General features: G+C 45.0%; 5 protein-coding genes and 1 non-coding gene across 6 annotated transcripts; 2 read left to right on the top strand and 4 right to left on the bottom strand.

Moving 5' to 3' along the window:
- Positions 1–2,801: 2,801 nt before the first annotated feature.
- Positions 2,802–3,458, bottom strand: LOC107977157. Its single transcript, XM_027409548.2, is given in 2 exon segments — positions 2,802–3,155; positions 3,157–3,458. Coding segments are annotated over 2 exon segments (600 nt in total). The 5' UTR covers positions 3,418–3,458; the 3' UTR covers positions 2,802–2,816.
- Positions 3,459–4,954: 1,496 nt separating this feature from the next.
- Positions 4,955–5,446, bottom strand: LOC100750550 (histone H2A type 1-F). Its single transcript, XM_027409519.2, has one exon. The coding sequence runs from the start codon at positions 5,400–5,402 to the stop codon at positions 5,010–5,012; it is 393 nt and encodes a 130-aa protein (XP_027265320.1). The 5' UTR covers positions 5,403–5,446; the 3' UTR covers positions 4,955–5,009.
- A 212-nt stretch (positions 5,447–5,658) lies between these two features.
- On the top strand, positions 5,659–7,135 carry LOC100750843 (histone H2B type 1-C/E/F/G/I). The gene has a single exon (XM_035442879.1). The coding sequence runs from the start codon at positions 5,704–5,706 to the stop codon at positions 6,082–6,084; it is 381 nt and encodes a 126-aa protein (XP_035298770.1). The 5' UTR covers positions 5,659–5,703; the 3' UTR covers positions 6,085–7,135.
- A 3,959-nt stretch (positions 7,136–11,094) lies between these two features.
- Trnal-uaa lies at positions 11,095–11,177 on the bottom strand. The gene has a single exon. It is a non-coding gene; the product is annotated as a tRNA-Leu (tRNA).
- Positions 11,178–20,539: 9,362 nt separating this feature from the next.
- On the bottom strand, positions 20,540–20,925 carry LOC100758862 (histone H2B type 1-C/E/F/G/I). The gene has a single exon (XM_027409538.2). It carries the CDS (start codon positions 20,923–20,925, stop codon positions 20,545–20,547), a length of 381 nt encoding a protein of 126 aa, XP_027265339.1. The 3' UTR covers positions 20,540–20,544.
- Positions 20,926–21,227: 302 nt separating this feature from the next.
- On the top strand, positions 21,228–21,620 carry LOC100759151 (histone H2A type 1-F). Its single transcript, XM_035442876.1, has one exon. The coding sequence runs from the start codon at positions 21,228–21,230 to the stop codon at positions 21,618–21,620; it is 393 nt and encodes a 130-aa protein (XP_035298767.1).
- The last annotated feature ends 604 nt before the right edge of the window (positions 21,621–22,224 follow it).

The raw sequence follows: 22,224 nt of genomic DNA, 5'->3' as shown, positions 1-22,224 counted from the left end.
ACATTTCTCCTCCACAAAACAAACAAACAAACAAAAAAATTAAAGTGATCCTTTTTCTTAACTCTAATTCCTCTCTCCCTAAGACTACTCTTTATTTCTCTGATAAAGAGGGCCTCCTTAGAGGCTGTTTTGCCCATGACGATAATGGGACAGCAGTACTTACCTCGAGACAGACCGGTGCACGAGCGATGCAGGGCGTCTCCATTTTGGGTCGGATAGCCTCTTCTTCTCTTGGCGCTGTCCGGAGACCACCGTACCTCGAGCCTCACGTTTGGGCGCCACTTGACCCGTCCAGCAGGCCAGGTTATTCGCGGGTCTCGAGGGGGTTGTCACCTAAAGGGGTCATGAGGGCGAGAGAGGAGGGAGACCAAGCGGCGCAAGAAAGGACAAGAGTCCGTCTGTGCAATGTCAAGGTCTCGATTTACTGGGGCTTAGAGTGGGCTTAAATAGCCCTGCAACAATAGAATTGGGGGGAATAATAGAAGGAACATCAGGTATTTGCTGGGACTGGAACATTCTTCTTGTCAGCCGGAACATCTAGTGGTCTTTCTTGGAACAGCGAACAGAAAAGCTCCAGACCCTTTCTCGGAACAGAAGCAGTTAGCAGTTCCGCTTGGCCAAACCATATCTAATTACAGGTTACAGGAGGCTCACAGAGCTGGCTTTAAGCCGCAAACTTACAGGTCATTAAAAGTCTTACAAAGGTGGGCTTTAAGCCGCATAGTTTTGGGCCCACGGCCCCTTACATTGGGGCTCCTTGGGATCCGGAGGCCCTTAGGGGTCTGGGGGGTCTTTCAAACCAAGTGTGTTTGTTGAAGTTGAGTATAAATGTAGAAGGCATAGATTTCATTATCATATAAAAGGGTAGTTTGGTTGTTGGTCATTATCAATTATGCTCGCTAATTTTATGTCTACTTACACAAGGTATAATCATCAGAGAGGATGAGTGTAGTTGGAATCTTTTGGTGTTTGTGTGTTTGTTTGATGTGTCAGCCTTGCTTTAGTCCATCAACCATTTATGAGGTTGTGGCTCAGTTGCTACTGTTGGTTAAGTATTGGCCTAGCATGCAGACAGCCCTGGGTTGAGTCCCAATCACTGCATGGATGTGATTACACATGTCTATAATTTCAGCACTCTGGAGATGAAGGAAGGAGGCAACTGTGTCATAGTTCAAACCCATTCTCAGAATCAAAATGAGTTCAAGGATAGAAAAGGTATACAGGAGAGGCAGATCTATCGCTGTGAGTTCCAGGTTGGCCTGGTCTCCCGGGCAAGTTCCAGGACAGGTAAGGGAACCCTGTCTCAAAAAACCAACCAAACAAACACACCCCCAAGAACCCACCTTGCCCCAGTGCCCCCCCTAAAAAAAGAAAAAAATATGAAATTAGAAGTCATTACAGGACAGATGCTATTTAGGGCCTAGGTGGATAAAAATTCTCCAAGGGACTGATTTGAAACAGTAACAGTCTGGGTCTGACAGTTCCAAAGGCACTGAGTGTCAGAACTCAGCAAATGCTGGCATTGCTAAGAAGACAGTGCCAAACACTAAGATATGTCTCTAAATCTAAAGGGCCCAAAGGGCCAGAAATCCATGTAAAATGTTTACAGGTCCTTTTGGGGGTGAGCCACCCAGAGCTGATTATTTAATTGCTAGAAGGAAACAATCAGCTCTTAGTCCTTCAGTTGTGTCTCATTCTTGTTACAGTACTTACTCCTTTTCCGCGAGCAGCACCAAAGACATTTATCACCAGGAAGGAATCCTTTTATGCTATACAAGAAAAGCAATGATAGTTTTTGCTCTCTAATTTTACGTAGCAATTTAAGGTTAATAGCCCCCTAAAGTCAATCAATAACCAGGTTAAATCGTTAATTTTTTCCATTATTTTTTTAAATGTAACAGTTACTATATACTTTGCAAGGTTGCTTTCAGCGATGAAGAAATCGGTAAAATACCACATAAAGCAGGCACTGGTGTTGCGGGAGATGATGGGAGCAGGACACAAATAATTTATGATCTTTTGTGTGTTATCTGAAACACTCCTTTCACGGAAGCACAGGCATACGGCTGCACGGCGAATAGGGGAGTCCAGAGGTAAAAAAAAAAAAGAAAAAAAGAAAAAAAGAAAAGAAAAAAAAAAAAAGCCACCAAAGCGACAAGTTCTTGACATCTATTGGGGTGTCAAAACTTGAGCACTCCATAGAGGTGTTAGACATAAATACACTATCACTCCAAACTATGCAACTATGCTGACAGAGACTAGGGCCCTTGATTGGGTTCGTTTTCTCTGCTAACTAAAGAATTCAAAGGCAGGAAAAATTCCTAGGTAGCAGTGGCAGCGTTAAACAGCAGCAGCCGCCAGAAACCAAAAGCTAAGAGAGGTATTTATCCGGGGTGAGGAAAAACACGCTTGCAACTGACACACCCGGGAGAAAGCAGATCCTGCGCGGACACCGGGAAGCCGGGAAAAGCCAGTTCCTTTCCCGACAGTTGCGCTTATCTTCCTCACCTAATTTAGAGCTGGCCAGTGTCAAGATGGGACGACTGATTGACCCAACTGTTGGGTAACGTATCTGATAGGGCCTCTTTAAAAAAACTAAAACACCAAAAAAAAAAAAAAACAAAAAAACCCACCAAAGCTAGTTAGCCCAGGCGGCCAGCAGGGGGCGCACTGGTAGAGTGGAAAAGGACCCACGGCTCGCCTGAGGCAAGGAGCTTTTGCTATAAAGGAAGCCCTCCCGCCTTTTTTACGGTAGCAATGGCCCACCAGGGACCCCTACACGGGCTGCATTTGGTACCCAAAGCCAACTGGGTACCTCACACTGAACGCACAGAAGTTAGACAGAGACGTGAACACAGGAGACGCACACGAGCTAAACAATAAGGCTGGATGTTTCTTTCTTCTCTCAGGACCCTCCTGTTGCCCACCCCACCAACAGGAGACCCTGTGAATGAAGGATCCAGTACGTAGCCGACCGAACCACGTAAGCCCCAAATCCTGGAAAGAGCGGGACTTGCCAGGACGCTACAGCCCTTTAAGAGAGTCGAGTGGGTGGCCCTGAAAAGGGCCTTTAAGAGAATAAAGCTGGGAGGTTGGTTGAGCAGCTCAGCCGCCGAAGCCGTAGAGCGTGCGGCCCTGGCGCTTGAGCGCGTAGACCACGTCCATGGCGGTGACGGTCTTGCGCTTGGCGTGCTCCGTGTAGGTGACCGCGTCGCGGATCACGTTCTCCAGGAACACCTTCAGCACCCCGCGGGTCTCCTCGTAGATGAGGCCGGAGATGCGCTTGACTCCGCCACGGCGGGCCAGGCGGCGGATGGCGGGCTTGGTGATGCCCTGGATGTTGTCGCGGAGAACCTTGCGGTGGCGCTTGGCGCCGCCCTTGCCAAGGCCTTTCCCGCCCTTGCCGCGACCAGACATGGCTAGACAGAAGGAAGAAATCCGACTGACAGCATTTCCCAGCCAGCAGTTCGCCCTTATAGGGAACTCGCGGACCGGAGTGAAAACAGGAAGCGCAGTGGCGGGAAGGGCCTGTGGCTTGTGGAGGGGGAGGGGCCCTCGGCGCCAATTTAACACTACAGATTATAAGTGGAGAGGACGCTGATTTCATCATCTCCCCACGCTTAACGTTTTTCTTTAGAACTATTTGTATACGACCATCCTTATTTAACCTGGATGTGGCGAACAACGGAAGAGTCAGGTGCGGACTCTGAATCTTTGAGAATGTTTAATGGGCCTTTTACCATTTTCGTTTAATGGGATCCCTGCCGTGTCCTTGGAAAACAAAAATTTATTGTAGAATATACAAAGAGGACGCTCGGTGGTGGCGTAGTCCTTTAATCCCTGCACTGGGGAGGCAGAAGCAGGCAGATCTCTGTGAGTTCGAGGACGGCCTGGGACGGCCTGGTCTACGGAGCGATTAGACTGACTGTTTCGCCGAAAAACCAACCGACCGACCAAACAAACAAACAAAATATGGGCTACAGATGGCTCAGAGGTTAAGGGGCTCACTGGATGCTCTTCCAGAGGTCCTGACACACAGTGGTTCGCAACCATCTATAATGAGACCCGGTGCCCTCTTCTGGCATGCAGGAAGAACGCTGTGTACATAATAAATAAGCCTTTTAAAAAGCATGTACAAAGGCAAGAATTGTAGCGTTTACATTTATACTCTTTCCACTGTTTTGACACTAAGTATGCTCTTTGACTTTAAAGCTATAGTTTAAGGACCGAATAATGCCAAAAAATTTTATTTGTTCATTCATTCATTCATTCATTCATTCATTCATTCATTGATTCATGCATTTAACTACACAAGTAGGGCGGTGTTGGCGCACCCCTTTGACTCCAGACCTCCGAGGCAGAGGCAGACGGATCTGGCCAGCTTGGTCAGCCATGGCTCCACAGAGAAGCCCGATCTCGAAAAACAAAACACAAAGCAAGATTTGATAGCCCGGCCTGGTGACCCGCAGGCGGATGTCTTAAGTAGCTGCAGGCCAGGGTGGATTCCAGGCCAGGTCAGGGCTACGCACTAAAACCCTGTCTCGAACAACAGAGAAAAAAAAAAAAAAAAAAAAATTCAAAACCCCCACAGCTTGTGAATTTTAAAAAACAAAAGTGACCATCTCAGTGGTAAAAACGAGATCGCAAAACATTTAAATGCTTTAACGCCCTAGTTTAAATAGACGCAACTTAAGCACACAAGAGAAAAAAAGTATGAATTACCGTGGGACGTCTAATGCTAAATTACAGATGGGAAGACGTCAGGGAAAAAACCTAGACTCGATAGGCTAAGCCTAAACTTTAAAAAGTAGGCCAATATATGCCACAACACTATCGGCGGCATAACCACACAACACTTGGGTCTGGAGTACTGCAGTTCTAAGACAACGTAAAGTGCACAAAAGGCCGCCGTGTCGTACAAAAGTGTCCAGCGCTTTAAAAGATACAGTGGATGGCTCTGAAAAGAGCCTTTGGTCTGACTTTAAGTGATTGATTTTTTTCAAGTTAACTCATTTTCCCTTGGGCTTGTGGTGGCTCTCGGTCTTCTTGGGCAGCAGCACGGCCTGGATGTTGGGCAGGACGCCGCCCTGCGCGATGGTCACGCGGCCCAGCAGCTTGTTGAGCTCCTCGTCGTTGCGGATGGCCAGCTGCAGGTGGCGCGGGATGATGCGGGTCTTCTTGTTGTCGCGGGCCGCGTTGCCAGCCAGCTCCAGGATCTCGGCCGTCAGGTACTCCAGCACGGCCGCCAGGTACACCGGGGCGCCGGCGCCCACCCGCTCCGAGTAGTTGCCCTTGCGGAGCAGGCGGTGCACACGGCCCACGGGGAACTGCAGGCCGGCCCGGGAGGAGCGGGTCTTGGCCTTGGCGCGAGCCTTGCCACCCTGCTTGCCGCGTCCAGACATGGCGGAAAGGAAACAAAAATTAGCTATCCGGTAAGGCTCAGAACTGCAGGAGCTTGGCCCTTATAGTTTTCTCTGGGCTCGAAAAAGACCCCTTGCGATTGGCTGACTTACTCTTTTCACGTAGACCAATGGGAAGCGTTTGTGCCAACGCGTATTTCGATTGGACAAGAGGTTTTGGTGACGTCATTAGAATAGCACCCAATAAGAAGTGGGAGTTTTTGAGCCTCATTTGAATAACAGCATATAAAAAGGGAACCGCCGGCCGGCTCCTCGTCTGAGTTCCAGTACCCGGAGTGTCAATATGCCTGAGCCAGTCAAGTCCGCTCCCGCCCCGAAGAAGGGCTCCAAGAAGGCCGTGACCAAGGCCCAGAAGAAGGACGGCAAGAAGCGCAAGCGCAGCCGCAAGGAGAGCTACTCGGTGTACGTGTACAAGGTGCTGAAGCAGGTGCACCCCGACACCGGCATCTCCTCCAAGGCCATGGGCATCATGAACTCGTTCGTCAACGACATCTTCGAGCGCATCGCAGGCGAGGCTTCTCGCCTGGCGCATTACAACAAGCGCTCGACCATCACGTCCCGGGAGATCCAGACGGCCGTGCGCCTGCTGCTGCCCGGGGAGCTGGCCAAGCACGCGGTGTCCGAGGGCACCAAGGCCGTCACCAAGTACACCAGCTCCAAGTGAGCGCGCTGACTTCATTCTTGACCCAAAGGCTCTTTTCAGAGCCAATTCCACTTTCAGCGAAAATAGCTGCTACACATGCGTTTTCCAGTAGCCTGCTTCGGGGTGCTGGACTTGGGCGTGTTAATAACTTTTTTGCTTTAGCGTCCAGGGGGCCTCCAGTGAGGCCTCTCCGGGTTTACTGGCACCAAGGGTCCTGCCGAGACGCTCCACCTGTAATAGTGCTACAATAGGTGAAGGATTCGGAGAGGCAGCTGGTAAGGTCCCTCATGTCCCATTAGTTGCTGGGCCTAATATCAACGAGTTGAAATCTTGTTGGCAGACCTAAACAGGTTAGGGCAGCGAGCACGGCAACTGCTGTCATTTTACTTAAAGGCGCAGTGAAGTCTTGTGCTGGGTGACGGGCGGGAGCGCCAAAAAGTTAATAGGCAGCGGGCACTAAGTAAATACTGGCCTTGTTTACTTGAAGGATCAGGGAATATTGTAGCGAGTGGCCCCCTGGGTTGAGGTCTATTTTCTAGGGTAAAGAGAAGATGCTTGGTGTAGGTGCACAAGTATAAATATTTCAGGCAAGAGAAAAGATCCATCCGAGATGATATTTCACTTGTTACCTGGCAAGATGCAGGTGTGAAAACTGAAGAAAAAAGGGACCCTACAACCTAGGTTGGTTTACGAGTGGAAAGACGGCAACTTTAGGCCCCAGCTTTATTACCCACTGGGTGTTCATCTGTAGAATAAATACGCCTTCAGCCCGTCACACACCTGCAAAGAGTAGGTTTGGTTTTGTTTAATGACCAATAAGTTAACATCTCACTTGCTCCCCAATTAATGACTTTTCAAGATGCTAAAATACATTTTTTTAATGTTATCACTACCACCAAAGCCACCCCTATACCTAGACCATTTGCTATCTAGTAGACATTGCTTTTAATATCTACTATTCACCTAATAAGATTGATAGGATAGAAACAATCATGAATCAGCCTCCCTGACCATTATGCATTATGCTCAGCCATCGCTGGTGGCGTTTAAGTTGAAAAAAAAAAAAAAAAAACCAAAAAAACAAAAACAACCCTCAGGGAAGTATGCATGTGTCCTCCATACCCTGAAATTCAGTCTCAAATCTACTGCTTTTGAAAATATGTAGCAGGGTGGTGGTGGTGGTGGCCGCGGCGGCGGCGGCGGCGGCGAACACCTTTAATCCCAGTACTCCGGAGGCAGAGGCAGGCGAAACTCTTGAGTTTGGGGGCAGCCTGGTCTACAGAGTGACTTTCAAGACAGCCAGAGCTAGACAGAGGGGGAAAAAAAATAAAAGGAAGAAAATGTGGAAAATGTATGTTCAAGGTTGTTTTTGTTTTGTCTTCCCTTTCAGCAGCATAGTTTGTAATTCAAAAGACTAGAGGCAATCTGATCCACAACAATACAGATACTAACGGTATCTTTTTCACTATGTTAGATCACAATATTTAAATCCTTTATATTCACTATGTCCTTTCATTTTCTGTTTGTTTTTCATGACAGTAGCTAGCCCTGGCTGTCCTGCAACTTGCTTGCTCTGTAGACAGGCTGACCTTGAGCTAAAAACATCCACCTGCCTCTGCCTCCCCGTGCTGGGATTAAAGGTGTGTGCTACCACACCCAGATTGTCACTTTATTTTCGTAGTGCCCTTGTAAGATAAATTACACTTGTGCACTATGCTCCAGATCACTAGACACATGTTCAGTGACATTAAGAAATTGCCAAAGTTTGCACAGCTAATAAACTACAACTCCAGCTCCTGGGCATGCACCACCCACTTCCTACCTAGGCCACCCACACACCTTGCATACATTCTCACAGATACACAAATAAAAAGAAAAGAAAAGATCCAATAATCAAATGTACCAGGTTGGCTTTATTAGGATCCTGGTATCTGGGGACTATAAGGAAAATTCTAAAACATAAAAGAAAATCCAGGGGAAAAGGCTGTAATTCTGTAAAGGCTGTAAATTCTGTAATATGATTATAACTTGGCTCAGCGATAGCCAATACACTGCAGTTTTCTATTCCTTCATACAAATTTGAGATTTTCAGTATGCCAAGTACAATCATGCACATGTATCTGTAACTAAACTCGTCAGAGTTTCTGCTTTATGTCATTTTACATTTGGAATCATGACTTATTTTTCATATCCTAAAAACATTAGAGAGGCTAGAAAGAGTTAAAATAATAGGTGTATTTTAGTTCCACAAATATTATATCCAAATTCTATCTCTTTGACCTTCAAATCTGAGGGGGGGGAGTAAAAAATTTAAAAATAAAAACAAAAACACATTTGAGGGCATACAGCATTGAATTCCTCAGAGGCATTCCCTAGAACTCACTCAGACAGAACTTGGAAAATTTAGCCCAGTTCAGATTCTCAAGTGTACTGACCTGGAACCTCAGTGTTTGTATGGACAGGATAGATGGCGTTAAAATTTTTAATCGTAGACTTTCACATGTGTAGGCAGGGTCACTGGGGGGGGGGCTCGGGAGATGAGAAAGACAAGAAAAGAAAACCTACCAGTGTGACTAAGCAGATGAATCTAACCCTCCAAAGAGGATGCTTCAATGGAAGGGCACAGGCCAGCAAGGATTTCCCTGCCCGACAGGATCCCCAGAAAACCTGACAAAACGTTCCCCAAAGACCGGAGGGCCTCGGGGTCATGCTGTGAGGCGGAGCTGTCCTTGACACCGCAGGACTTTGACCTCTTTGACCTTGCCTTGCAAAATGTGAAAAGTCAATTTTATGTTCCAGAGAAGCAAAACACCCACCTATCGTCAACACACGCCTCATGAGGGCAGTAGACTTTCAGTGAAAATTAACATTTAACATCTGCAGTCAGAGGTAACTCTGGGATGAGTTAAGTTCCCACTCCTTAGGATCACATGCCTGCTGGCCCCGTGGTGTAATGATTAGTGCTCTGAACTTTGAATCCAGTGGTCCCAGTTAAAATCTTGGTGGTGCCATCTAGGTTTTTCATGATTGAGTAATATTACTCCTTGAATTTTACATGTCTCCCAGTATTAACCAACCCCTAATCCCGCCTACCACACGCTTTCACAAGTAGCGCTATCTTTCTCCGTCCTCAGAAATGTGAGCTCACATGTCCCAGCAAGGCCCGCAGTCAGAAATCCATACTGCAGGGAGCCTCCTCAATTGCTACAAACCCATATTCTGGTGTGAATGAGGAAGGGCACATTCATGGGCTCTCCTTATTCCTGGAAAAGAATACACGTGAATAAATAAATAAAATAACTAAATGTCCGACTGTGTCAAAGATGTGGAACTGAGGCTCTATGCTTTTCTAATTTTGGTTAAGAACTCACCTGGGGGAAGAAAGGCTCCTCTCAGCCACCTCAGCCCCACCTCACCCCACCCCACCCCACCCCATCTCGCTCCCCAACACCCATTCTTGGGCATCTTCCTTGAAGTCCACTCTTAGCTCTAGAAGGCTCTGCCCTGGCAGAAGCCAAACCTCTGGAAGACACTAGCCATCTGTGGTTTAACTGACGATTGGGGGGGAGGGGGGTATTGTAGGTTGTTTGGTTGTTTGCTTGGTTTTAGCCTAGCACACAGTCAGCAAAGGCTGGGGGCAATTGTTTCCTTCTTTGCCATGCAGGAAGGAGGAGACAGGACCTCTGTCTGAACTAGCTTTTCCTCTTCCTGGTCAGTAAGTTTCACTGAGTGCTCTGAGCAGGATCCGAGGGTGGCCCTGGAGACAGCAGGAGTAACAAGCTCTGCTGGGCCCAGAGAGTCTGCTGAGGTCTCAGGCTCCAGGTCCACCAGGGCTACACAGTTGGTCTTTGGAAAACTGATTGAATTAGTTAGTGTCTTCCCGTCTGGCTGGCTGTGTCCAAGGAAGAGTTAGGAGCCTATCCCCAAGGACCTCTTCCTTTGTCTCCACCCGAGTTTAGCAGTCAATAGTTCGCCCTCGCGTACCGTCTATGAAAAAAAATTAAAGGGGGGGGGTGTCTTTTTTTGTATTTACTTTACTTTTGTTGTTGCTGCTGCTGCTTTTTGTTTTATTTTGCTTTGTTTTGTTTGTCTTTGTTTTGATCCTGACCTTTCTCGGTCGGCCTTTGGGGAAACCCCACTTGCTAAAAACAGTTGCCTTGAAGGAAATCCAGTTTTATTTGTGTTTTGCTGAGGTGGTGGCGCTAGATGGAGCGCGTCATTCACTAAAGGTGTTGAGGTGCTCAGAGCTTGCCTCGGTGACCTCGGAGGCCAGGACGTCCCCATATCCAGGAAATCCAATATCTGTCAAGTCGCTAGACAGGCGTCTGCACCACCTCATCTTCTCGGAGCAAAACTGGTCAGATGCTGAGCAACATGCTGGAAGTTGGACTTTAGTCGAAGCTCCATTAACCAAGCGACATCTCTGACATTAACTGAAGGGACACAAGCTTCATCGTGGTCCACCGCGACGAGTGACGATTCAGAACCAGTATCCAATAGCCCCTAGAAAGTATGATTGTTTCTCTCTCTCCCCCTCCCTTCCCCCCCCCTCCATATACAGTTAACCTGGTAAAGGGATATAGGTCCCTCTGAGGAAGGATGGCTAACAGTAAAACTTTCATTAGCTATTTCAGGAAGAGCCCCCCATCAGGGGGGACCTGGCCTTTTCTTCATTCAGGGAATTCTGGATCTGCAAACTACGGAGAACCGGAGCTTATTTCTGCAAAGACAAAAAGTGCAATGTTCAGGTAGTCCTCTCAGAATATTAAAAACTCAGGCAAAGTCTCCCACACATTGGAAACCTGAGAAGACTGTGGTTGGGATTCATGCGCAGACGACTGCCGGTGGCGAAACCTGAAGACCGAGCTGCAGAGGAGCTGAACTGGAATCGAGGCCAGCCCGAGCTAACCAGGGCTTGTTGCAAACTAAGAAAACAAACCCAATATAACACTCTCGTTTATGGGATGGGTGTGCCATTATACTTCAAAACTACTAGAGGGAAGAACCTCAAACGTAACAAACAACCACTCCTACTGGGAGTGGGGTTCGAACCCACGTGGGCATTCGCCCATTGGATCTTAAGTCCAACGCCTTAACCACTCGGCCATCCCAGTTGCGCGACGGGTAGCATCTGAACACATTTCTCTATTAGAACAGACACATCTGTGCAGAATCGTTTTTTTGTAGATTCTCGTGGAAATAGCATGATTATGACGGCGAATTCTTCTCTCCCAGCTTTAAGAAATCGCTCTTCCGGATCACCTCTACCAATCTAGAAAGAAAGATCATAATTTTCCTTGATTTGCAAAGAAAAGCCACCGGTCGTGGGGGAGGGTCAGGGAGCCTCCTGCTACACAGGGCTTGGATCACAATACGCTGTGGTCACCACGGTTGACCTCGGGAGTCACAGAGATCTCCCTGCCTTCGCCACTCTAATGCTGGCACAAGAGTGCGCCAGCAGAGCTCTGATCAAACGCAGGGCTTGAGCAAGCTAGACAAGGAGTATGTTGGGTCGTCTAAAATTTGAAGTTTTTCTGCCTCCAGGTCTTAGGATTACAGGTGTGCCACTCTGAACAGGTTGTCTTTTGTTGGTTGGTTGGTTGGTTTTTTATGATGCATCTGCTTTATATTGGGGACCAGTAGCTTTCATATTAAATATCTGGATATTCAATTTCAGAAGGATCTTCTTTGAAAATTTCGTACCCAAGAAATGGAACTCAAAGAATCCCATCCTTTAACGTGGTTTAGATCACCTCATCCCCATGCCAAGTCAGACTTAAAGAGGGTGAGAGCATTTTGCAGGTGACAATGACAAAACTGTAGGGTCTCAAGGCAGAGACAGAGACGGAGAAAACCAGGGTGTTTCCCTCGGGTTTCACTAACTCAAGGGGCATTTCACTAACTGAAGGAACATTCTGTGGTTTCTATGGCTTTGTTTTGTTACTTGCAAGTCGCCTGTTGTTCATAGATACCAGTAGTTTTCAGAACTGTATCCTGGAGAGACTATAGGGGAGGTTTTGTTCTCTCCTGGAGTTTTGTTGTTGTTGTTTGTTTTTTGTTTTTTGTTTTTTGTTTTGTTGTTGTTGTTGTTTTTCTTTTTCTTTTCTTTCTTTCTTTTTTTTTTTTTTTTTTTTGTGTGTGTGTGTGTGTGTGTGTGTGTGTGTGTGGTCAAACAGTTCCCAGGTTCCAAGTACCTGGGAGGCTGGGTGGCCAGGGGATTTGGAGTTTCTTTGTGTTGAGTTTTGGCCATATGCTCCGGGAGGCCAGAGGATCTGTAGTTTCCTTGTGTCAGAGGCCTACATGTCTTTTCTGTAGCCTGTCGTGGCTGCTAAAGCAGGGGCTGAGTAAGGGTCTGGTCCCTTCAATCCTAGAAGTAAAGCCTAAAAGTTTAGTTTACCCCTTTCAAAAGCAATGTGATTTTGTTCATGTTTTCGATTAGTTTTGCACTGGAGATATATCCAAATGGGTCAACAATGGAGTGTTTGCCCCTTCTTTTATATCCTTAGTTTTCCTTACCACTCTTTCTGTTTGCTTTGCTTGGGGGGTGGGGAGGCTCGGTTTTGTTTTATTTTAAGACAGTGTCTTGCTATATACTCCAGACCGGCCTCTAACTCTCAGCAATCCTCCTGTCTTGGCCTCCCGTGTGCTGGAATTACAGGCATGCAACATCACATCTGGCTCACCCCCACCTTCAGCACAGGGTATTTATTATATGCATGGTCTCAGGAATGCTAGGGAAGAGCACACATAAGATAATCTCTCTGTCAACTGAACTGTATCATAAACCAAGAAGAAACTTAGGGGGAAAAAGTAATCTCTGGTTCTGTTATAATAATTCCAGGATATAACTCAAGAGGTCCTTACATGGAGTAGGTTCCTACTGACCCACCGCCCACAGTGAATCTTGTCAATGAGTAGATGAAAGCTATTTCGACTCCAGTGTATTCATTTGGAGTCTCTGGGTTTGGTTGCGAAGCAGAAGTTCTATGAAGATGGTCACCCCTGATAAAAAGATGGCCATGCCTTTTGTTTTATTTTTGTTTTTCTGTTTGCTCTTTGAGACAGAGCCTCAGATAGCTCAGCAGCCTTGAACTTCCAATTATCTGCCTTACCCTACTATGTACTGGCATTACAGGCATTCATTCGCCACTGTGCTGGGTTCCAATTGGTGGTAGAGATGGAGTTTTTTTTTAATGCATTAACCAAGTCTTCTGCCAACTGAGCCCTTGTAGCTCAGGCTGTCCTTAAACTCACAGTAGCCATTCCATCTCAGCATCTCAAAAGCTGACATTACAGGCCCGAAACACCATACGTGGTTAGTGATAATTGTCTTAATGGAGCTCCCAGACTCCAAGGCACTAGCCCTTTGTCGAACATCTATATCAGGTGCCTCCCTGCTTGGAAGTCCCCTACCATCTCCTGATTGGCTCAGTAGGTAATCCTTGGAATATCACTGAAAATGTTCCCCTTCTTGGCCTCCACCGACCATTCTGACTTTGACTGTTCCTTCCCAAACCTAACCACTTTACTAGAAAGTTACTACCTTGTTTCCAAAATCCTACCTAGGCAAGGTTTTCTGAGGCTGCTCCATGTAAAACTCTCTGTTCATCCAGTGTCCTTCACCCACTCTGCAGATAAATGTCCTGAACACTTTCTAGGAACCTGCAATGAATGCATCATTCTAAGTGTCTGATTTCCGTCCCCGCAGGAATGTGTCTTCTGGTGAGGTGGCACAGTGCCTGGCACTGGTTCAGTCCTATCTGCTAATCCTGCACACCTCAGAGGGAAATCTATCCTCTGAGACTCAAATGCTTGCTCTTGTTGCTGTGGTAAAACAACATGACCAAACCCAGCCTGGGGGAGGAAATCGTATGTTCCCTTCATGGTTGAGGCAAGTCAGATCTGGAAATCAAGGTAGGAACCTGCAGTCAGGAAGTAAAGCAAAGACCACAGAGGAATTCTGTTTTATGACTTGCTTCATACTCAGCCAGCTTTCTTATACAGACTTAGGGCCACCTGGCCAAGGTAGCACTGCTCACAGTGATTTTGGCCTTCCTACATCAATCATAAATCAAGACAATGCCCCACAGACCAGTCTGATGGAGGCAATTCCTTGATCAATGTTCCCTTTTTTTTTTTCCATGTGATTTCAGTTAGTGTCAAATTGACAAAAGCTAACTAGAAAGGGTTGCAGCCCTCTTTCTCAGCCCACTGTTGAACTGTGTCCCTGGTGTATGAGTACACAGGACCATAACTGACAGTCTGATTTCATATACGATTTTAATTCTACCATGCATTGCTTCATGAATGTATTTCTCTTTCTTCTCTGAATGTTTTTACTTCCTACAGGAATAAAATATACTGAGGACTTTGACTTTTTTTTATATATATGTTTGGGTGTTTTGCCTGAGTTTGTGTCAAGTGTTCTTCATTCAGCAAAATCATATGGATGGCACCTATCATGTGCCAGGTTCGGCACCATGCATCCAATAATTAAATATGACAATGGCCCAAAGCTTTACTTTAAGAAATAAATTATTACCTTTGATGGTATGAAGATGACAGCACAAAAAAAAAAAAAAAAAGGAAGGATGTGATGTAGCTCAACAGGAACTAACAGTTTGAATCTGGTATGGAGGAGAGCATTCTAGAACAAAGAAGAACAAATCTACTGATGTCCACGTTCAGAAGAAGTGAAGAAAGCCTGGTTCCCACCACAAGGGGTGTGAAGGACCTACAGGTAGTAAGGCCATAATTTCAGCCAATGAGTACTCAGAACTCAGAGATCTCTTCACAAAGACTGGTAGATTGAACTAGTGAGAAGGCAGCACCTGTCAGGGATGATCTGGAGTCTTTTTTGAACCAAATGTTTCTTGCAAAATCTTCATTACTTGTTGGCCTGTTGGCAAGGAGATTGAACTGAAGACCTTGGTGCTGTGAGTACCATACTCTCAATAAGTGGACCAGTTGGCCAAGATATGAGTTGTTTCTCAAGATCTCAAGCAGCATTGGTAGCTTCCATGATGTGAATACAGTTTTTTTTTTTTTTATTTCATTTATTTGTTATGTATACAGCATTCTGCTTCCATGTATATCTTCACACCAGAAGAGGGCACCAGATCTCATAACTGATGGTTGTGAGCCACCATGTGGTTTCTAGGAATTGAACTCAGGACCTCTGGAAGAGCAGCTAGTGCTTTTAACCTCTGAGCCATCTCTCCAGCCTGTGAATACAGGTTCTTTATTCCATTTTTCATTTTCATACCATACTTGGTGATATATATATATATATATATATATATATATATATAACTGTTATACTTGGAGTCTGGATCCCCAAAGATCACAAAGAAACAAGATCTGATTAAAAGCAAAGAGTCTTTTAATGGCAAGTATGTCTTGGGTCTGCTGGAAGCAGCAGTGGAACAAGACAAACCCTGGGAAGCAGGAGAACAAAGTATATATAGAGGTTAGGCAAAGGGTGAGGGACTGGTGTCTGCAAGCTGCATAATAACAGTCTCAAGATTGGTGTACCTCCAGGCTTGAGGGTGCCTGTCCTGAGTTGATTGGTCAGCTGTAGCTGTGGAAAGGTTGCTACTTTTGGAGGCCATACGGGGGCTGTTAATATGGTTACCACATTTTCCCCTTGTCTGTAAGGCACATCTAGAGCCTGCCAGCTAATTTCTGATTGGCTTCTTCCCGTATCGAGGATACCTTGTAGTTGACCCCCAACAGCTAGGGCAAGGTTGAGGGCACTACGTATCCTGCTATATCCTGTTGGAGTCAGGGGCCTACATCCTGCTGGGTTTTTCCTGAAGCCTGAGATGGTTGGGAATGGCTAGGGCGGGGTTCTATTATAGAACCAATGCAATTTCAAGTGTCTATAACAGAGTTCCAGAGAGCTCAGAAGAGGGTCTGGTGTATACATAAGATACCTAACTGTGGTGGTTGCAGAAGGGAACTGCTCAAGTCAGGTTTGAGTGTCAAGGTGCAGAATTAGCATTTGACGTGACAGACTGAACCAGGACAGGAGTAGGAAACAGGTGCCAGGTTCAGGTCCAGAATGGTGAACAGGTTGACCTTGTTGAGTAGGCCTCCTCAACATTGGGGGACAGCACAATCTGAAAGGCATTAGATGATGGGTGGGTGTGTGGGGTCAGGCCCTCTCAGTGTTAGGTGTGTATTGCTCTATGTTGTCCAAGCAAGAGAGTTAAACTGTTTTTTTTATGCAGTGTGTTGGTTAGGTTTCTGAGCATGGTTTTCCAGGCATGATTTTAATACACTTATGAGCCTCCATAGTGTCAATTTTTCCCCATTAAACCTATAAGGTGGCTCCCTTTCTGTTCCCAGGTATAAGTCACTGTTCAGTCTGTGTTGGATGGGTAGTGCCTGATGAACGGTGTTGATTTGGTGTCTACCCAGGGTCTATATCTTCTTTTTCCCTTAAAATGAAATCAAAATTGATTGTAAAGTAAGTTTACTGAGGCAAGTCATACCTTGAAAGAACACTATTTTATAGAATCAGAAATTAATCCCAATTGAGAATAAGACCACTACCACAGGTTAAAGCTAAAATTGAAGCAAGCTATAATTAAATACTGGCCAGGATGATGAACTCTGGCCAGGTCCTTCTCTAGTTTTCCAGAAGATGGCTTCTGAATCAAGGTTTACAATGGGATAATTATTTCTTATCAGGTCCAATCAGGGCCAATCGTACATGCTGGAACACCTCCACCTATATCCAATCAGTGGCAAGTGTACATCCTGACATAAGTATTTCCTACTTGTGAACATCACACCCACATGTGATCAAGCACATTCTGGTGCAGATGGGACAAACAAACTTGTTTGTGGGAGTGAAAACCTATGGCTTCTTATCTCCCATACACAATAGCCTCCATCATATCTGTTCTTAGGCAAGAATTAGGCCTGCAAGTCAGAGACATTTTGTTTCATTGATCACATAAGGCATAGTAATTAAAACTTAAAATATAACTTTGGATCTCACAAAGTAACTTAAATAGGATGTAGCCTAGCTTCAACACATATAGCCATATTTACTGTATCATATGTTATTTGAGAGTTAATATCAGCAATTAAGATTGGAATTAAAATCATGTGTATTAACTTCAGCAAAGTTACCAGGCCAACATAGGAATATTTAGAAAATTTATGTTGAGGTTAAAATCACCACAACTTGTGAATTTTAAATGAATGCTCATGGGGAAAGACATAAGATACATAGTTCTCAAGACAGAAGTCCATACCCATGTATGTTTTTTGTGTGTTTTATTGTTTTTCTAAACTCCTCTTTGCTTCTTTAACTCCACTATTACTACAAAGAAAAACAGAAAAAACCCTATATTTAAAAGGTTTTTTTTTTTTCTTCAAATAACCACCAATGTTTTCAATGGTGGCTTACAATTGTTTAAAAAAAATGTTTTCTATCAAAAGTAACTAGTTTGGGACTGAGCATCGTTGGTGCACACTTTTATTCCAGTGCTTGGGAGGCAGAGGCAGGTGGATCTGTGAGTTTGAGGTCAGACTGTTGTACAAAGCAAGTTCCAGGATAGGCTACAAAGCTACAGAGAATCCTGTCTGGGGGCAAAAGAAGTAACTAGTTTATCAAGGACCACTATTCCATAAATATCTTCATACTTTAATGTCTCCCACATTATAAAACTTTTATGCAAATCTTATGCAAATCCACCTACCCACGATATGTTCCTAAAACTTGATGGCTTGGAGCAACACAGCTTCCTGTTCCTTTGCCTCAATTCCTTTTAAACTAGGCAATCTCAAAAAAATTTCGATATAGGATCCTAGCTCCAGGAGAAGACACATCACTTGCATTCCAATAAAAACCAAGGGAATTCTGTATCTTTGTGCTAATTAGCCCAGCTTATGTTCTTGCTGGCCTGTGTTCTCTTTCTGTCACTCAGACATGCAGTTTTCATTATGTAGCACTTGCTGGCCTGGAGCTCTTTATTGAGACTAGACTCATAGAGTTCTGCCTGCCTCCCAAGTATTAGGATTACAGCCCCTAGCATTACCTGGTGCACTTAAAAAAAAAAAAAAAAAACCTTAAAGAGATGTGTTTGTTCCCTTTGGCCTCCTGTTCCTTAGTGTGACATTCAGATTATTCTTTTGTGTATCAAAGCCAAGGACCTGGTAACACCTGAGTTGGGGTCCTCAAAATATTAAGTGAATTCCTTATGGTGTGAGCAGCAGTGAGGTGTCTTTCTTTTCCTGTTGTCCCGAGACTAACAGTATGTGTCCAAATGGAACTATTTGTCTTTTCATGTACATGAATGAAGTAAAGGTATTTGCTAAACACTGCCTTTTGCACTGCAAACCGAGGGTACTTGAGAAACAGCAAATTCAGGGAGGGACTTGACTTGAATTTCCTTTTAATGACCAAAGACAAATGCCCAAGTTACTGCAATATCATGACTTTCTCCCAAAAGCATCTCAAGTAGAGATTGTCTTCTGGGACTTGAAGATCAACTCCCTGCTCAAATAGTTTTGCCACAAGTGATTTCTTCTGAGAGCATGCCCAGGTCACTCACTCTCCACTAGTTTTTCTGTATTTCCTCCTTGCTGCACTAAGAAGGAATATATACTTCAACATCTCCCAGAAGTTTAGTGTATTCATTCTTCTTTCATGCAACATATATGTGTACACTTTGCTTTGCTTTATCTGTTTACCATAATCTACTTAATCTTGGAACACTCTAAGTCGAAAAAGAACATTTATCCTTCACAGGAATTGAATCTGAAATTCTTCTGATTCTAAACTGTAGTTGGTGGGCGTGACTACAGACAGGGAAAGGGGACTTGTCTCACACATACACAAAATTCAAAAAGAAAACCAAACAACCCTTCCCAGAAAACATAAACCCAAGTGAAGAAACAAATGTATGGAAGATATTGCATTACATTCTGGGACAATTTAAAACATTTACTTTATAATTAGTATTTCTTTTTCAGGATCATATTTTGGAGGGTATTTCACAGTTTGGTCTCACTTCACACAAGACTGGATTTGTGTTATAGCATCAGTTTGGTCATTTTAATTCTGTCTACTTTAAGGAATGGAATAGAATTTGTTCCACAGAATACTATAGACATTAATGGAGATGTTATGGAAAATGACTAGTCTTTTATTAAGATTTCAGGAGTTATACAACAGCTTACATACCTTTTCCAGAAGTGGTGTACTAACATTTAATTGATGAGAACTTATAGAAATGACTTTCTTTTTAAAATTTCTCCTTGAATTCTTTACTTAGTATTTCATGCTCTGGAAAACTCAAACACAATTTCAAGTCAAGTCACATTAAGACCATGCTTATAGTCTTTTCTTCTTCCACAATATTTTAAATCATCATGTCAGGAGACTATATTAAGAATATATAAACACTACACACACTCTTAAATTCAAGTAATAAGTAGACAATGAAGGTGAAACAGAAGAAATTTATTAAATCAACAAACAACTTACGAAAACAGGAAAAAGGGTTTTCTATTTTCCCGAGTGCTTAGCTGGGGACTTATAAGACTGAGCCTGGTCCTGAAGGGTGTAATTCCAGTTACTTTTGACTTTGAGACAGTAAGACCCACTTAGTTGGAGAACAGAAACATAAATGGTGAAATCGGGTGTCAAAACAAGAACCTCATTGCAAACAAAACACAAAGGAACCTAACGAAAGGAAGCTTCTCTGACTATGAGGGACCAAAAATGAAAATTAATAAAAGTTTAAACACTTAGGCCCTAAAAAGGGAACGTCTAATGGAAAAGGGAAATTTAACTGCTTAAATCAGGAGTGCCATGGCTGGTGCCCGATCCCCTGCTTTCAGATAAGGGGAGGTAATTGTCCACCACTCCTGTTAACATTCCTTTGCTAATTGCTGGTCACACCCCCCCCCCCCCAGCCCAAGGAATAACTGACAGACCCTGTGATCCTGTAACCCTGCAAGCCCATACCCTGTCTTATCTCAGTCAACTATATCTCCCATAAAATGTATAGTTATGCAGTGAGACCCTAGCTGGCCAGCTTGAAATAAAAAGAAACCTCTTGCTTTTGCATCAGTGTCAACTCTTTGGGTTAGTCTCTGGGCTCCTTGAACTTGGCACAACTGCATCTCTTTGTCTTCCGTAAGCAACATTTTCTAAGATGACTTTTCAGACCTATAGCCACACCCTAGTAATTAACAAGGTAATTTAAAATATTGCTTTACAGCACTGACAAGACGGTAAATTTCTACCACTCTTAGTGGACTCTAGAATGTAAGAATAAAAGCGACGTTAGTGCCGGGAGGAGGCGCACACTTCCACCACCAGGACTAGAGACAAGAGGAACTTTTGAGCTCCTAGACCTAAACAACCAAGCTCCAATATACTATGTATAAGCAATCCAGCTCTGTTTTGACAACTTAGGTGGCTCTGAAAAGAGCCTTTAGGTCGCAAGACCATCGCGCTCACTTGGAGCTGGTGTACTTGGTGACGGCCTTGGTGCCCTCGGACACCGCGTGCTTGGCCAGCTCCCCGGGAAGCAGCAGGCGCACGGCCGTCTGGATCTCCCGGGACGTGATGGTCGAGCGCTTGTTGTAATGCGCCAGGCGAGAAGCCTCGCCCGCGATGCGCTCGAAGATGTCGTTGACGAACGAGTTCATGATGCCCATGGCCTTGGAGGAGATTCCAGTGTCGGGGTGCACCTGCTTCAGCACCTTGTACACGTACACGGAGTAGCTCTCCTTGCGGCTGCGCTTGCGCTTCTTGCCGTCCTTCTTCTGGGCCTTGGTCACGGCCTTCTTGGAGCCCTTCTTCGGGGCGGGCGCGGACTTGACTGGCTCAGGCATGTTGACACACCAAGTCCAGGAACTCCAACGATGAGGCTATGGGCAATTTGCCTTTTATAAGCTGTTATTCAAATGCGGCTTAGAAAATCACACTTCTGATTGGGTAATGTTTCAGTGACGTCATAACCAAAGCCTTGCTCAATTTAAATAACATAGCGGCACAGATGCTTCCCATTGGTCTAAATGAAAAGAAGAAACCAGCCAATCGCCAGGGCTTTTTTCGAGCCGAGCGAAAACTATAAGTGCCAAGCTATTGCAGCTTTCAAGTCTACTTAGTTGTTAGGTAGTGTTTACTTTCCACCATGTCTGGACGCGGCAAGCAAGGTGGCAAGGCACGGGCCAAGGCCAAGACCCGCTCCTCCCGGGCCGGCCTGCAGTTTCCCGTGGGCCGCGTGCACCGCCTGCTCCGCAAGGGCAACTACTCGGAGCGCGTGGGCGCCGGCGCCCCTGTGTACCTGGCGGCTGTGCTGGAGTACTTGACGGCCGAGATCCTGGAGCTGGCTGGCAACGCGGCCCGTGACAACAAGAAGACCCGCATCATCCCGCGCCACCTTCAGCTGGCCATCCGCAACGACGAGGAGCTCAACAAGCTGCTGGGCCGCGTGACCATCGCGCAGGGCGGTGTCCTGCCCAACATCCAGGCGGTGCTGCTGCCCAAGAAGACCGAGAGCCACCACAAGCCCAAGGGAAAATAAGACATTTAGGACAAAATTTACCAAAGGCTCTTTTCAGAGCCACCAATCCTGTCTTTTAAAGAACTGAACATATTGGTGCATTAGTTTCTGTGAATTCCTCTAGCAAATCAATGTAACTTGACCAGTACATTTACAAACCACAACTGTTGCAGGATATCGTTTTTTCTTAAATGAAAGGTTAGCTCACAGCTTTCCTCACTAAAATAAATTTTGGGTAAATGGTTGGAGGAAACGACACTGGGTGCAAGATTCAGTTTAGCAATTTGAACGCGTGTTTCCAATTTTTTTTCAAATATTGCCCCTGAACTTCATAATCCCTAGTACATTAGTTTTTGCTTTAAAATATTTAAGCCTTTAATAGACTCATTAAAAGTCAATTTTTGATTAGAATTGTAAGAGCAGGCGATTCCTTCTTTGAATTAAAAATTGTGAAAATGGGGTTATTTTGGGTGGAAGAGTAGGTTCCTGACACTTAAATTGTTCCAATATTATAAAAAGTGAGTGAAATTTGAAATCTGTAGCGGGTTGAAATATGTATGGACACTGATGGTGGCCATCATCCAATTGGAAATTTGGTAGAACAAAAACAAAAACACCTATACAA

Source organism: Cricetulus griseus, chromosome 3 (genome assembly GCF_003668045.3).
Source record: "Cricetulus griseus strain 17A/GY chromosome 3, alternate assembly CriGri-PICRH-1.0, whole genome shotgun sequence".
In the NCBI taxonomy this organism is placed as follows: Eukaryota; Metazoa; Chordata; class Mammalia; order Rodentia; family Cricetidae; genus Cricetulus; species Cricetulus griseus.
Note: the sequence above shows the minus strand (reverse complement) of the source record. Positions and strands in the feature narration are given on the sequence as shown.

Excerpts from the sequence above, each read along its gene's own strand:
- LOC100758862 (XM_027409538.2), bottom strand. The coding sequence starts at position 20,925 with ATGCCTGAGCCAGTCAAGTCCGCGCCCGCCCCGAAGAAGGGCTCCAAG.
- LOC100759151 (XM_035442876.1), top strand. The coding sequence starts at position 21,228 with ATGTCTGGACGCGGCAAGCAAGGTGGCAAGGCACGGGCCAAGGCCAAG.
- LOC100750550 (XM_027409519.2), bottom strand. The coding sequence starts at position 5,402 with ATGTCTGGACGCGGCAAGCAGGGTGGCAAGGCTCGCGCCAAGGCCAAG.
- LOC100750843 (XM_035442879.1), top strand. The coding sequence starts at position 5,704 with ATGCCTGAGCCAGTCAAGTCCGCTCCCGCCCCGAAGAAGGGCTCCAAG.